The sequence below is a fragment of the Pangasianodon hypophthalmus genome, chromosome 7 (genome assembly GCF_027358585.1).
Source record: "Pangasianodon hypophthalmus isolate fPanHyp1 chromosome 7, fPanHyp1.pri, whole genome shotgun sequence".
NCBI lineage: Eukaryota > Metazoa > Chordata > Actinopteri > Siluriformes > Pangasiidae > Pangasianodon > Pangasianodon hypophthalmus.
Window position 1 is genome coordinate 3,286,452 of NC_069716.1, and position 14,293 is coordinate 3,300,744.

The 14,293-nt window shown below is 38.0% G+C and overlaps 2 protein-coding genes across 2 annotated transcripts; both read right to left on the reverse strand.

The window, feature by feature from the left end:
• Window positions 1-414: 414 nt before the first annotated feature.
• Window positions 415-2,652, reverse strand: LOC113547182 (uncharacterized). Its single transcript, XM_026947427.3, has 3 exons — window positions 2,610-2,652; window positions 2,136-2,483; window positions 415-985 (listed from the first exon to the last, which is right to left on the reverse strand). Exons 1-3 carry the CDS (start codon window positions 2,650-2,652, stop codon window positions 633-635), a joined length of 744 nt encoding a protein of 247 aa, XP_026803228.2. The 3' UTR covers window positions 415-632.
• Window positions 2,653-8,563: 5,911 nt separating this feature from the next.
• On the reverse strand, window positions 8,564-11,232 carry LOC113547183 (uncharacterized). The gene is made up of 6 exons (XM_034305720.2): window positions 11,143-11,232; window positions 10,694-11,035; window positions 9,684-10,019; window positions 9,364-9,471; window positions 8,996-9,039; window positions 8,564-8,876 (listed from the first exon to the last, which is right to left on the reverse strand). Exons 1-6 carry the CDS (start codon window positions 11,213-11,215, stop codon window positions 8,745-8,747), a joined length of 1,035 nt encoding a protein of 344 aa, XP_034161611.2. The 5' UTR covers window positions 11,216-11,232; the 3' UTR covers window positions 8,564-8,744.
• Window positions 11,233-14,293: the final 3,061 nt, after the last annotated feature.

Sequence of the window (14,293 nt, forward strand, 5' to 3'; positions counted from 1 at the left end):
CAGTCCACATTAAAGCATACATATGAAAGCTTACATTATTATATACAAATTTGAATTCTAAAATGAAATAATGGTATAGTGCCTTGCATAAATATTCACCCCCTTGATTTTTTCCACATTTTATAGTGCTGCAACCTGAAATTTAATTGGGATTATTTCTCATGAATCTACACATAAAAAGCCCATAATATTGAAGTGAAGGGAAAAAAATCAATATAGTTTACAAACCTATTTAAAATTCTGTATCTTAAAGACTTACCTCTAGATTGGTCACAGTTCCACTTTTTAAAGATTATAAATGCTTGAGCAAAGATCACAACCACACACACTGCCACCACTACTGTGAGGTAGATCACTTCAGGACTTAAAGATGTTACTGCAGGACAATAAATATCATAATAATGAATATGTACAGTAGACATGATACAACAGCTATTACTGTAGACATAAAATATATCACTCTGAGTAATGGTCTAAATATTTACAACCACTGATCATGTTAAAAAATTACAGAATGCAAAATAGTAATTTTTTTAGTTGAAAACCAAATAATATTCCAAAACATTTCATCAGCCAAATTCTTTTATTTTTTTAGTTTTCTTCACCTATAAAAATTAAAAAATAAAAATTGTTCACCAACCAGAGTTCTCCATTTGTACTTGTGTCCCATTCCCAAAAATGATCTTCCCACACACGGCCACAGCGCAGTAGTAAGTGCCAGTATCGTTGAGGCTGAGGACGTTCTTGGAGAAGTTGTACACACAGGTGCGTGTAGAAGAGCTGCTCTCACACTGATGGCTGCTGTTGTGATGAGTGTAAATGATTTGAGGATGGGATTGTGGTGGAGCAGCTCTGAACCAGAGCACTTGGAGATCTGCTGCTCTGCTCTCAGAGAGAACCGAGCACTGCAGAGTCACTGACGCTCCTGCAGAAACAGACTTCAATGCGTTGCTCTGCAGCACGGACACTTTTACATTTTCATCACCTGTTGAGTGTAATATAGACAGTGTAATATCATGGCTCTCTTTATAAACTTGTATTAGTTAGCATTTGGGACAATATCAAAAATTTTAACTTTAGTACCAGTACCAGGTATAGTATTGTGATTATAAATGACAGTTTCCTCTCATTTTATCAGTGGAAGGCTCTTCATACATTGAATAGTTAAATAAAACAAACAAGTAACTATTTTTATATTACTTTTGTTATTTTAATTGTTACATTTTACACATTTTTATTGTACATTATTTTTATTATATATTGTTTATATTGATCATGGTTTCATTTAATTTATTCTAACCAATCAGGACTCTGTAGGCAAGTTTCTGTTATATAAGTTTGATTTTAGTGTAAAGTTCTCCCCAAAAAGTGACTGTAAGTGAGCACAGGTTCTCTTACAGAAAAAATTACATACATTTCACATGTAATCATATGTTGATGTTTTTTACATGTGATGTGAGTGATGTGTTTTCACATTTGAAAAGCAAATGGTGCATTTCATAGTGTTATTCCCTGCAACTGCATGTGAATTCAAATAAACATGTGACATCATGTGAGCAATGTGTGAAAATCTACATGATCTACATGTGAAAAATGAACATGTGAATATTAATGAATAATGTGAAAAAACCCACAAGTAAAAAGTAAAACCTCATGCACTACATGTGAAAAAGCAGCCTTGAATTAAACTTGAAGAAAATGTTTAGCTGTCTAACTTACCGAATCTCAGTCAAGGGTGTGATGCTTGTTGGACAGATTTCTTACCATGTAAAAGATATTTACTCATCATAGTTAAAAACTATTTCTATTTAAAGACCTAAGAAAGCATAATAAAAGAGTTGCTACATAATCTATTTATTTAACCCTAAATTTGGTATCAGACCACTTTATACCACAAATACTTTAATGCTAATTTTAATCAATATTAATACATTTCAAGATTGCTAAAAAAGAAATAGATAATATAATTCCATAAAAGTGTATATTATAGTTTGAAAAGGCATTACTTTGTGTTAATTAAATATACTGTATGTACAATTCACAATATAATACTTTGGACATTTAGAAATTCCAAAATGAGCATAAATAAGTTAAATATATTCACGGCTTTGTACAGATTTGATTTAATTAGTTACCTGTTACAGCCAAGAATGTTCCAATAGATAATGTGAAATTCTCCCAGCTAAATTTTCCACAGTAGTAAAGTCCTCCATGATCTGTTTTTATATGTGGAATTGTCAGAGAAATGCCATTATCAGTCGTCTCCATTGTAAATCCTGAAATTTTGAACTCGGGGAAAATATCGAAATCCTTATAAGCTAATCTTTCTCCCACTTTTTGAGGCATTTCTCCAAATATTTGTTTGTACCAGACCACACTCTCAGCCTTAGGAATATCTCCAAATGGGCAGTTAAGAGTAACACGTTCTCCAGACTGCACTGAGAGAAAAGATGGTCTGGAAAAATCCACAGATTGGGCTGGAGCTAGAAAATAAATTAAATTAGATATAATGCCACAAGAGAAAAAAAGATTGAATGAAATTTCAAACACTTAGTAGGAGTAACAGTCATATAAGTAGACCATTTCAATACAGTGTCTTTAAAACTTACATACTGTGTTGAGAAATAAAATAATTGTCCAGATTGGAGCCATCCTCAGAGGTGAAATGATATTTAGATCGAGCTGTTCAAGAAAAAAAAAATCAAATGAAGGAAGCATCAAGTATTTTGTACTGGAGACTTCCATCTGATTGGCTGAGTTACAAGTCACAAGTCCCCTTCATATTTCCTTTCCATCTACATGTTTCTATTTTTGTAACACAGTTTGACCACCAGAAGTCTGTGGTGGAAAAAAAAGTAGAAAAACCTACAAAACCCATTCAGATAGAAGTGTTGTTACTTTACACAGAACTTTTGCCTTTTCTTTGAACTTAAAAGTAATGTCTTTTTATTGAGATTATTGACGTAAAATCACATATATGTGACAAAAGATTTGAAACTAAACGGGGGAAATAAAAAATAATAATTAATGTAAAAAAGTTGTAAGAAAGCTTATAATAAAAGGAAGTAAAATGAAACATTCATTTTGAATTGTTTTCATTTTCCTCCAATAATTGCACAGCTCAGGAAATTTAGATCTGGAAAAAGTTTATTCATCCATTCATTTTCAGTAAATGCTTTATCCTGAGGTAAAGCTGTAACTTTTACTTTTACCAGCAGGTGCTCACGACAGAGGACGTTAAGTTTTTTAGTTTCTTGGTAACATGAAAAGCTGCATTTCCCAAGCTATTTCTGACCATTAAAAAAAAAAAAAAACATACTATAAGGGAGCTAAAAAGCCGAGGACTCTTCTTGTGGTTTCTTTTATTTGCATGTTGTGCTTGTTTCTGGTCTTCTAGAAGTGGAAAGTAGGTTACTTAAGACTTCCTTCTTCTCAGAATTTAACCACAGACTCCTCCCACTTACAGATGCCAAGAAGACACATTACATGTAAGATTCAGTCTAGATATATTATTGATGAATGTAAAAAAATAGAAAGCAAACAGAAGATCGTGGACAAGAATATTGTCTGATTTAAGGCTTTGCTGAGATCCTCCTTGGCACCAGGGTGCCATTTCTTCATCTTCTACAGAGATTTAATACAAAATTGTTTCACTGTGAGGTGATTATAAAATCTCTCCACCAGGCCATCAGTTTGAGGGTGGTACACGGACGTCCTCAGGTGTTTCACCTGCAACAACTGACCCAAATCTGCCATTAGTTTAGACATAAAAGGCGTACCGTGGTCGGTGATGTCCTTGGCTATGTCCACCCGGCTGAAGAGGAGTAGGAGCTCACGGGCGATGTTCCGGGAGGTGGCCTTCCGAAGTGGAACTGCTTCGGGGTAGAGTAATCCACGATGACCAGGATGTACTCATGGCCCAGAGCAAACTTTGGCTACAGCCCCACCAGATCCATGCCGATCCTCTCAAAGGGGATGCCAGTAATTAATAGGGAGAGGGATGAGTGGCGTGGGAGCGGGATTATAGGGGGTGGTTCTCTGGCACTGGGGGCACCACTGACAGAAAGCCTGCACTTCAGCCTCCATCCCAGGCCAGGTGAACCGATCCTTAAGTTTTTCTAAGGTGTTCCGGGCCCCCAAGTGCCCCCCCAGAGGGTGAGTGTTGGCCAGGCACATGAGGGCCTGGGCACGGCTGCTGGGCACCACCAAGAGTTCCTGGGGCTGACCTCGACGCTCTGTTTTGAGATACAGCAGCCCTTTCCATATGTTTCCTTACGGCTGGTCAGGACACTGGTGCATTCCCTCGAAGATCTGCACCTGAGCCCAGCAGTTCTTCAGTCTGGCATCCTCCTTCTGTTCCCGGCTGAAGTTGCCCTCCCGAGTGACCTGGGTGTACACAGACGACACAGGGTTAGTTGGAAGAGGGGACTTAAGACCTACTTGAGACCTGCTGAGGTCGCTCCGGCATCTCCTTCATTCCAGGCGAGGCATGTGGACTGGAACCTGGTGCGCCTGGCCTTGGTCCTCCTCCTCCCGGTACATGTGGGCCTGGCTGTGGGAAACCCCGGCCAGTCTCTCCCCAAGAGCAACAGCATGGGCAGCTCCGAGATGAGGCCAACCAGGAGCGGCCACTCCCTCGCTCCATGTTTCACCCTGACATGAGCTGCTGGGACCTCCCGGACGTCTCCGTGGACACAGGAGACAGTCAGAGCGCTGTTGGGTTGAGGGGACATAAGGAGGGATGGTCGGGCCAGGGTGACCATGCTTCCTGTGTCCAAGAGGGCCGAGACAGGCTTGCCGTTAACTTTGACCGGTATGGTGGGTAACTCGGGAGTTGTTTTGTGGAGGGCACATCCGGCTAGCCAGGGTTTCTCCATGCATTGCGCAGGGTCCGGCTCAGTTGGTATGGACACATTCTGCGGAATTCCATAGGCGGAATGGCCATGGTTGGGTCTCCCCTCCCCTTGGTGGTGCAGATTCGGTTGCCGGGCTGGCAAAGATAGTGGGAAATCCCGCCGATCTCTAGTGTAGCCACCGCTCACTCCAGGGCCTCCAGCATTTCTCTGGGACTGCGGGGCCCCCTCATGCCCACTGCTTTTCTCTCCTCAGGCAGCAGAGCTCGGAGGAACTGGTCCATAGCCACCCTCTCAATGACCTCCATGGCCGTTAGGAGCTCTGGCTGGAGCCAACGCTTGGCGATGTGAAGGAGCCGGTCCATCTGGCTGCGCAGGGTGGCCTTTGGGTCATAGCTCCAGCGGTGAAGCTCTGTCACGGTGTTGGCAGGAGACAGCCCACAGCGCAGAAGGATCTCGCTTTTGACGGTGTCGTAGTGTTCAGCATCCTCGGGGGTGATGGCATGATAAGCCAGCTGAGCTTCTCCAGTAAGGAATGGCGTTAGTGCGGGAGCCCAGTCCTCCTTGGGCCATCCCTCCCTTTGTGCAACGCGCTCAAAGGTGTGCAGATAGGCCTCTACGTCATCCTCGGCTGACAGTTTGGTCATAAGGTGCTGGGCCTCACGACAGGGGTTGGGGACGCGGCGGCATTTGGCCTCTTTCTGAGCTCCAGGAGCTCCTGGGTAGCGACCTGGAGGCTGCGGGCCAGCTCCTGGGTGATGGCTTGCTGCTGCAGGCTCGCCTGAAATAGCTGCTGTAGTGTTGACTCCATACTGGGGCTGGTACTGTGTTCATGCCTGCATCCTCCACCACTGTGGCGCGTGGGACCACACAGAGGCTGAACACAGATGGACGGAGCCAGAATGTGGGGGAAAGATGCTCTTTATTTTTCTTAAGTAGAGGTGAAGTGGGGAGGTGGAAGGTAAGAGGGATGTGTGAGCAGTGCAGGCCAAGCAGTGTCTTCATTCCTGAAGTGAGTGTGGCGAGCAGCAGAAGCAACGCGGTGACAGGACAGAGGTTGCGTGGCGGGTGCTCTCACAACACGCAATCGGCTGCATGCAGAGGGGGAGCCTCGTCTTCCTTGCTGACGTCTCCGTCTGGAAAAAATAGAGAGAGCACTGTGAGAAAACATGTAAGCTTCTCCTACCTCTCTCTGAGGGTGCCTGCTTGCTCCTTTTATATCCCTCCATCTTCTCTGTGAGGGTAGATTGCAGCCGCGACCTTGATTGGCTGCCAGACGTGTCACCTTAATTTTCTCCGCCTCACAGCCACGCGCACTTCAGCTATCCAAAACAATGGAAGTGCTGATCCAGCACTGTCCTTTCAGCACCCTGCCAGTGGTTGTGCGAGGAGCAATGAATGATTTTCGTGCGCAGGCTGCCGGCCTGCCGTCACAAGTATATTTAACAAAATGTAAAAACCCAATAACTTTGAATAAATCAAGTTAAACATGACTGTTTTTATTCTGAATTTAAACTAAACTTGTAATTCTGATTGTAATCCTGAGTCATTTCCTGCACAAGTGAACAAGTACCTAAGTGTTCATCTTCTCAGTGTTTATCACAGCACCATGCTGAATTCTCTCTGGAAAAAAAATTAAAAATTGAGAACATGTAATGAAGATTTTCTCCTATGAAGGGTCTCCCTTCATTATGAACAAAGATCTGACACTGCTAACATTTTCCTCATTGTATATTAACATGATGGACTTTTAGACTTCCCAAATCTAATAATTATATTAATTGTATCTGAATTGTAAATAAATGCTGCGGTCATTTTTATGCAAAACACAAACAAATTTAAAGATAAAATTACACTGTAATATTAAACACTTACCTCTGAATGGTTGACAGTTTTTCCTTTTACAGAATAAAACAGCTTGAACAGAAATCAGAATCCCGCACATTACCAACGCCGTTCCCAGACAGATCACTACAGAATTAAAATCAGTTGCTTTGAGAGACAAAAAATTGTCAAGTAACTGTCTGCATATGAACATGTAATATGATCTCAGAAGAAGAAAACATAGCATGTAACATAATGTAACATTAACAAATTTTTTTTTTTAGTTTTCTGCACCTATAAAACCTAAAAAATATTCACAAATTGTTCACCAACCAGAGTTCTCCATTTGTACTTGTGTATATATAAAACTCTGCCTCATGTGTGGAATAATCATTGATGATTTTCCTATAAGAGCATGCCCCAATGTTTTATCGTTAATTAATTTCAAACATTAGAAGGAAAATGTAATGAAAAACAATATAACCAAATAACTATATGTACTGAGAGACAACAATTCTGCTGGAGGAACAACACGGCACTCTAGACATCCGATACATAATGTATGTGTATATGTTATATATACTGATGTGTGAAGAATTAAATATACAGAGTTCATTAGTACTGTATGCTCAGATATTGTACTGTATGCTCAAATGCGCATGCTGTTTTTAAAAGGTTAGAAAATGTAAAGTCATACAAAGTCTAGTGCAAAATTTTATTACATAGATCTCAGTGATCTCGAATGAAACAGAGGAAAAGAGTTGACTAAACAAAATTGGCTTAAAATGTATCTATTTTTGATTTGTTTGGTTTAAAATTTTATAACATGGCAACTAGGAATGTACATTAAAATTTTTACCTTTCACAGAAAAAATGTTCCATTTCCAAACACTTTTAAAAATTTTAGAATGCCACAGTAATACATGGCTTCATCTGATGGTTCCACATTAGCAATTTTCAAATGGCAGCTCATTTTTTTCTTTCTCGATGCTGAATCTTGATGACTTGAACTCATCTTCGTAACTGGGTTTATGAAGAATTGTGACCATTACACAAGGCACCTGTCCTACTTTTTGCCCACAACATCATCACAGTACCACCACCATGTTTGGCAGTTGTTATGATGTTCTTGATGTAATAGGACCTATGTCTTCGAAAAGGTTCTATATTGGGCTCATCAGTCCACAGAACATTATCCCGAAAAGCTTGGGGGTCTTCAAGGTGTTTTGGCAAATATAAGAGGAGATTTTATGTTCCTCTTGTTAGCAGTGATTTTCGCCTTGCAAATCTCTCATCTAATAGTAGAATCTTCCTAATAGTAGAATCAACGCTGAACTTATCTGAGGCTAGTCAGACCTGTGATTTATTAGATGTTCATCTGGGTTCTTTTTTGACTTCCCGGATGAGTGGACAAGACACTCTTGGAGGAATGTTGGTAGACTGACCACCACTGCTCCAAGTTTTCTCCATTTGAAGATAATGGCTCTTATTATGATAATGAAACGATAATTTAAAAACAACATTTTGTGTTTATTCAGGTAGACTTTGTTTTATTTTAAATTTTGTTTTGGAGATCTGAAACAATTAAGTGTGACAAATATGCAAAAACAGAAGAACTCATGAATGGGCAAAAACTACTAAATTTCTTTTGTGAATTTAGGGCCAAAAGAAAAAAAAATTAGTATAGCACCTCCTATTCGTATCTGTATTATTATTTAGTTAAATGTGAGAGTCACTTTACCTTTAGCTATTTTTTCTCAGGATGGTTAATGGATATATGGATGGATATATTTCTAAGATTGTGACACTAATATTCATAAGACAGCATGAGAGGCAGGGAATTTTATACTTTTTTATTTTTCCACACCCTTAACAAATGTCTGGAAAATTACTTTCTCATGTCACTCCTTAGCAGAACCAGTGCTCCAGTGTTTCAGTGATTTTGAGACTTCTACATCATTCAGCTTTCAGTTTAAATTCTGAACAATATTTAACAAAAACATATCTACAGTAAAAATGAAACCTGATAGCAGAACTAATGACACTGAATCAGATTAGAGAGAAAATCTAAGTTACAGAAGGACCTCGCACATCAGAATATATAATATCTTGAGGTTGTTGTTTCTTTCCTCTTCCTCTTTTGGCTCTCCTCTCATTGAAATGTAAGGCAGCGTAATTCAGCTCCACATTGCCACAGTCCTGTAGGAATGGACATGAAATTATTAGACTTTAGAATTATTACACCTTTAAGGCAAAAATCTTAAATTTATTGCTTGTCTGTTTATAACATCATGTATTCATACATCCTGAATATTTACCTGATTGAGGGTCTTGTCTGTCACAGAACCTTGTTTTAATCTCACTGTAGTGAAGAAAATTCAACAACTCTTTTTTCAACAACTTGTTTTGTGGATGTTCTACAGCATTAAACATAATTATAATAAATGAATAAACATTATGAAATGTTGTTTTTAATAAATGATAAATGTAATTATTGGCAAATTACTGTAGATCAGTATATTTAATAAACTGGAACTTGGTGTATACGTATACTGCCAATTCGTTGGATAAAACAATATAATAACTAATAAACTGGTGACTCATTATATATAATGGAAATAATATAATTTTAAAATAACTTTATAATAATATAATAACTTTAATAATAGCCATAATGCCGACTTACCCTTGTTTCTTCCTTTACAGATTAAGACAAAGATCAGAGCAAAGATCACAACCACACACAGTCCCAAAGCTACAGCGAGGCAGATCACTACAGGATCCACAGATCTCTCTGTCACACAGTAAATATGCTAAACCAACTCATTTCTTTAGGTCATTGAAAACGAGAGAGAATAATGATAATAAAGTATTTGTAATTAGACAACATTCTCCCAAAACTTATTGGATGGTCCAATACATGTAAATAGATATAGAGTAGATGGACAAATAACTACTCTGTTACAAATGGACTTCGACATATCACTAAAACATCATACTTCTCACCCAACTGTACTCGTGTCCCGTTCCCAAAAATGATCTTCCCACACACAGCCACAGCGCAGTAGTAAGTGCCAGTATCATTGAGGCTGAGGATGTTCTTGGAGAAGTTGTACACACAGGTGTGTGTAGAAGAGCTGCTCTCACATTGATGGCTCCTGTTGTGATGAGTGTAAATGATTTGAGGATGGGATTGTGATGGAGCAGCTCTGAACCAGAGCACTTGGAGATCTGCTGCTCTGCTCTCAGAGAGAACCGAGCACTGCAGAGTCACTGACGCTCCTGCAGGAACCGAGTCCAACACGCTGCTCTGCAACACTGACACTTTTATATCTCCATCACCTATTCAGTGCAAAATATATACAGTGTAAGATTATAGTTTCATTATTTTCATATTTAGACCTTTATAATAAATACAATATGGGACTCCAGAGAGTCATAATGTGTGTGTGTGTATATATATATATATATATATATATATATAGATAGATAGATAGATATACTGTTCATACACCCAAATATTTTTTTTTCATATAAATAGAATTGTTGTGACAATGCATCAACATATAATTTTTCTCATGCAAATATTGCTTTATAGTACAACCCTGACACTGCACTGACCAGATCAATTCCAGCATTAAAAATTTCATTGTTTTGCTGTAAAATACTTTTATATAATAATTTAATTCCTACGCTGGTTCCTAGATAGTACCTATGCATTAAATTCAAACAATCAAAATAACTGCTGTGACCATTATGGATGTGTCAAAATAATGACATATTGATTAACACAAGTTAATAAAATAAGATATAAATAACAAGAGATTAACTCAAAATAATGAGTTCTTGAATTGAAATAGATTATTATGTCACAATAAGTCAAAATAAGGAGATAGCACTTGACAACTTGAGGTTCAGGGCTTCCGATAGTTAATCATTAATTTCATGTTCAAGAAAAGGAAATTTTGAATTAATTAAAAATGAGTTAAACTAACTGTGTACACTTAAATTCTTACCTTTCACTGATAAAAATGTTCCATTTCCAAACGTAGTTAAAAAATTTCTAAGTCCACAGTAATACATGGCTTCATCTGAGGGTTCTACATTAGCAATTTTTAAATGGCAGCTCATTTTTTCTTTCTCGATGCTGAATTTTGGTGACTTGAACTCATCTTCATAATTGGGCTGCTGATGAACTGTGACCATTACACGAGGCTTGTGTCCTACTTTTTGCTTGTACCAAACGATGGCTCTTGTGTCCTCTCTCAGCCGAAAGCAGTGCAGAGTCACATTATCACCAACATCAGCAGTGATCATTGGGTTCGGCTGACTGACATCATCTGTCTCTGCAGAATCTGCTGTTAGGAGTTAAAGAACAAACTTTATTCTACCTATAATACACATAGATTGTCATTAGTGCACTAAGTGCCTTTGATTAGAAACAACCAAAACCATAGACACTTACCATCTTTATTAAAAAGCATTACTGTAATCCACATCATCATCAGCATCTTCTCTCTGAGGTCTGTGTATAGCATGTGTCCTCTTGCTAAAGTGTCAGATGATCAAACTGAGCATGTCTCACTTTGTTCAAAAGATTTATGACACAAGCTTCTGACATCACATGTAATTTCCCACATACAGTCTAGACTAACAAGTTAGCAGCGGTAGATAACTGACTGTGGTCCCTCCTTTCACTTTTCTAAACCTTTCTTCATACAGGAATTGTAGAAAATTGAAGAAATTGAATTGAAGAAACTCTTCAAAAATTACATCAAAAACAAAAAAGAAGGAAATGATGTGGACAACCCCTTTTTGACTTTATTTTTTCTTTTTCTTGTCAGGTTATTGAGCAAAGTAATATCTGACCTGTTTTATCCAACATTTAATTTTTTGCAATCCTGTGAAATCTATTTTGAGAGTATTTTTTTTAGATTAATGCAGCTAATAAACTGTCAATTCAGCAAATAATATTATAAACTTTGAACTGAACTTTCCACATACAAATTTGTTTAGCATACTTTGCTACTTTTCTACTCACACAATTTTTGAATGACCTTGTAATAATAATTGTAACAAATGACTCTAGTGATTAACATTATGGGTAAGGTCAAGTATTTTATACTTTTGGAGATGAATAATGAGGTTGTAAAATTTTGGTATGAATTTTTATGCATATTTAATATTAATTATCTTTTTAAAAATGTGTTGAGTAAAAATGATAAAAGATTATTTGAGTAATCAGCTTGAAACCTGGTCACAATGTTTCTGCAACAAGAACATTCAGTTTCCACATTATTATTTAGTCGATTAGTTTAGCAAAGAAAGAGGAGAGCAAGTTCCTGAACTACTGAATTTCCATCATGGTCTATAACATGAATATTTTAATTGTAATAGGAAGGTGTTGTCACTAATAATAATGTACACACATCATATATATGTTCTCATTCAGAAATTTAAAAAAAAAAAATTTTTTTTTTTTTTGCATGAAAAAGTTTTCATTTTTTTTAATCAAAAGGTTGTTCCAGTAATATAAGTGGAAGGTTTGAGTAAATCAAATTCCTTTGTAATTCGGATCCATTCTCCATAACATGTCAGTGAGCACTGATGTGTACCAGAACTTACTCCAAACCTCATGTTAACTTGTGGCTGTGTGTGAGGTTGTGTGTAGGTGTGTGTGGGTGTATTTGTACATTTTAAGTCTCTCTGTTCTTTCCAGTAGATGTCTTACACTTGTTTCTGCTTCATTGGTGGAAACTTTAACTTTCAGTGCTACCAGCTCCTATAAGAGCTCTCTGATTTCTGCCTCCTGTAAGCTGTTTTGGATAAAAGTTTTAGCCGAATTAATGAATGTACAGTGCTGCTAGAAAGTTTGTGAACCCTTTACAATTTCTGTATTTCTGCATACATTTGACATTTGTCATAAAACTAGATGAAGAGAAACCAATTAAACTAATGGGTTTTTACAGTTTTTACTTATATTTATTGAGCAAAATTATTCACCATTAAATATATTTGCCTGAAAAAGTATGTGTAACTGTAGGAGTATAAGTTAATTTAAAGGGGTAATTGAAGTCAGGTGTTGCAATCAAGGGGACAGCAATCAGGTGTGAGTCCCATGTTTCAAGAACATAAACTTCACTATCAAAGTATGTTCTTCACAACACAGGTTTTTGGAAGTATATCATGCTTTGATCAAAGTAGATTCCTGAGGACCTCAGAACAAGAGTTATCAATCCTCATCCAGAGGGAAAAGGGTTATAAAACCATTTCTAAAGAGTTTGGCTTCCACTAATCCCCTGCAAGGCAAATGATATACAAATGGAGGAAATTCAGCACCACTGTTACTCTACAAAGGAGTGGCTGTCCAGCAAAAATCACTCCAAGGGTGTGGTGAATAATAATACAGGAAGTCACAAAGAACCCCAGGGTAACATCTAAGGACCTGCAGGCCACTCTTGCACTGAGTAATGTCAATGTTCATGAGTCCACCATCAGGCAAACACTGCAATGGTTGGATAGCAAGAAGGAGGCCACTACTCTCCAAAAAAAACAATGCTGTCCATCTGAAGTTTCTCTAGACCACATGGATAAGCCAGAAGCCTATTGGAAGAATGTTCTTTGGACAGATGAATCCAAAATAGCAATTTTGGTTTAAATGAAAAGACTTATGTTTGGAAAACCAAACACTGCATTCCAACATAAGAACCCCATCCAACCATGAAGCATGGGGCTGGTAGTATCATGGCTTGAGGCTGCTTTGCTGCCTCAGGTCCAGGACGACTTGCCACTATTGATGACCCATGAATTCTGGATTGTACCAGCAAATTCTACAGGAAAATGTCAGGGTATGTGTCCATGAACTGAAGCTTAACCGTAAGTGGGTCATGCAGCAAGACAACAAGCCTCAGCACACAAGTATGTCTACAGGGAACTCAAATGAATACAGCATGCTTGTGTACACTGTATTTATTATTTATGTATCAGTATTTATTATTATTATTATTATTATTATTATTATTATTATTATTATTATTATTAATGTATGAGTATAAAGAGTGTGTAGAGTTAGGTACAATTCACTGTACTTCCTGGGTAATTTAACACATCCCTGAATATGAAAATTACTTTATAGTAGTCATATATTTTCATATAGTGTATGACCTTGAGGTCAGCATGAGGCCCAAAAGCTTCTGCAGACATCCAGATCCTACACCAGCCATCCTGCTCTGCACAAGCTCCTTCTGCTATCCTACACTCTTAGAAAGAAGGTAAAATATAGAACCCTTAAGCCACAAGAGAATTAGTGAGGTCGGATAATGGTGGTAGGTGAGAAGACCTGGAGTTCACTCAGCACTCCAATTCATCCTAAAAGTGTTTAGGACTCAAGTTCTTCCACTCTAACCTTGACCTTTATAGATCTCGCATTGTGCACAGGGGCATTGTCATGCTGGAACAGGTTTGGGCCTTTTATTTCCAGTGAAGGGAAATTACATATGTATCTACATGCTACAGCATACAAAGACATTCTAGACAATTGTGTGCTTCCAAATTTGTGACAACAGTTTGGGGAAAAAACACATATGGGTGTGATGGTCACCTGTCCCCATACAGTA

What these genes read in the sequence shown, in the direction of transcription:
- LOC113547182 (XM_026947427.3), bottom strand. Translation starts at nt 2,652, where the DNA reads ATGGCTCCAATCTGGACAATTATTTTATTTCTCAACACAGTAT. An exon ending in TTTATTTCTCAACACAGTAT is followed by an intron (nt 2,484 to 2,609) that starts GTAAGTTTTAAA and finishes TTTATTTTCTAG; the next exon opens with CTCCAGCCCAATCTGTGGAT. An exon ending in AACATTCTTGGCTGTAACAG is followed by an intron (nt 986 to 2,135) that starts GTAACTAATTAA and finishes TACACTCAACAG; the next exon opens with GTGATGAAAATGTAAAAGTG.
- LOC113547183 (XM_034305720.2), bottom strand. Translation starts at nt 11,215, where the DNA reads ATGCTATACACAGACCTCAGAGAGAAGATGCTGATGATGATGTGGATT. An exon ending in AATGCTTTTTAATAAAGATG is followed by an intron (nt 11,036 to 11,142) that starts GTAAGTGTCTAT and finishes AACTCCTAACAG; the next exon opens with CAGATTCTGCAGAGACAGAT. An exon ending in CTGTAAAGGAAGAAACAAGG is followed by an intron (nt 9,040 to 9,363) that starts GTAAGTCGGCAT and finishes TCTTCACTACAG; the next exon opens with TGAGATTAAAACAAGGTTCT.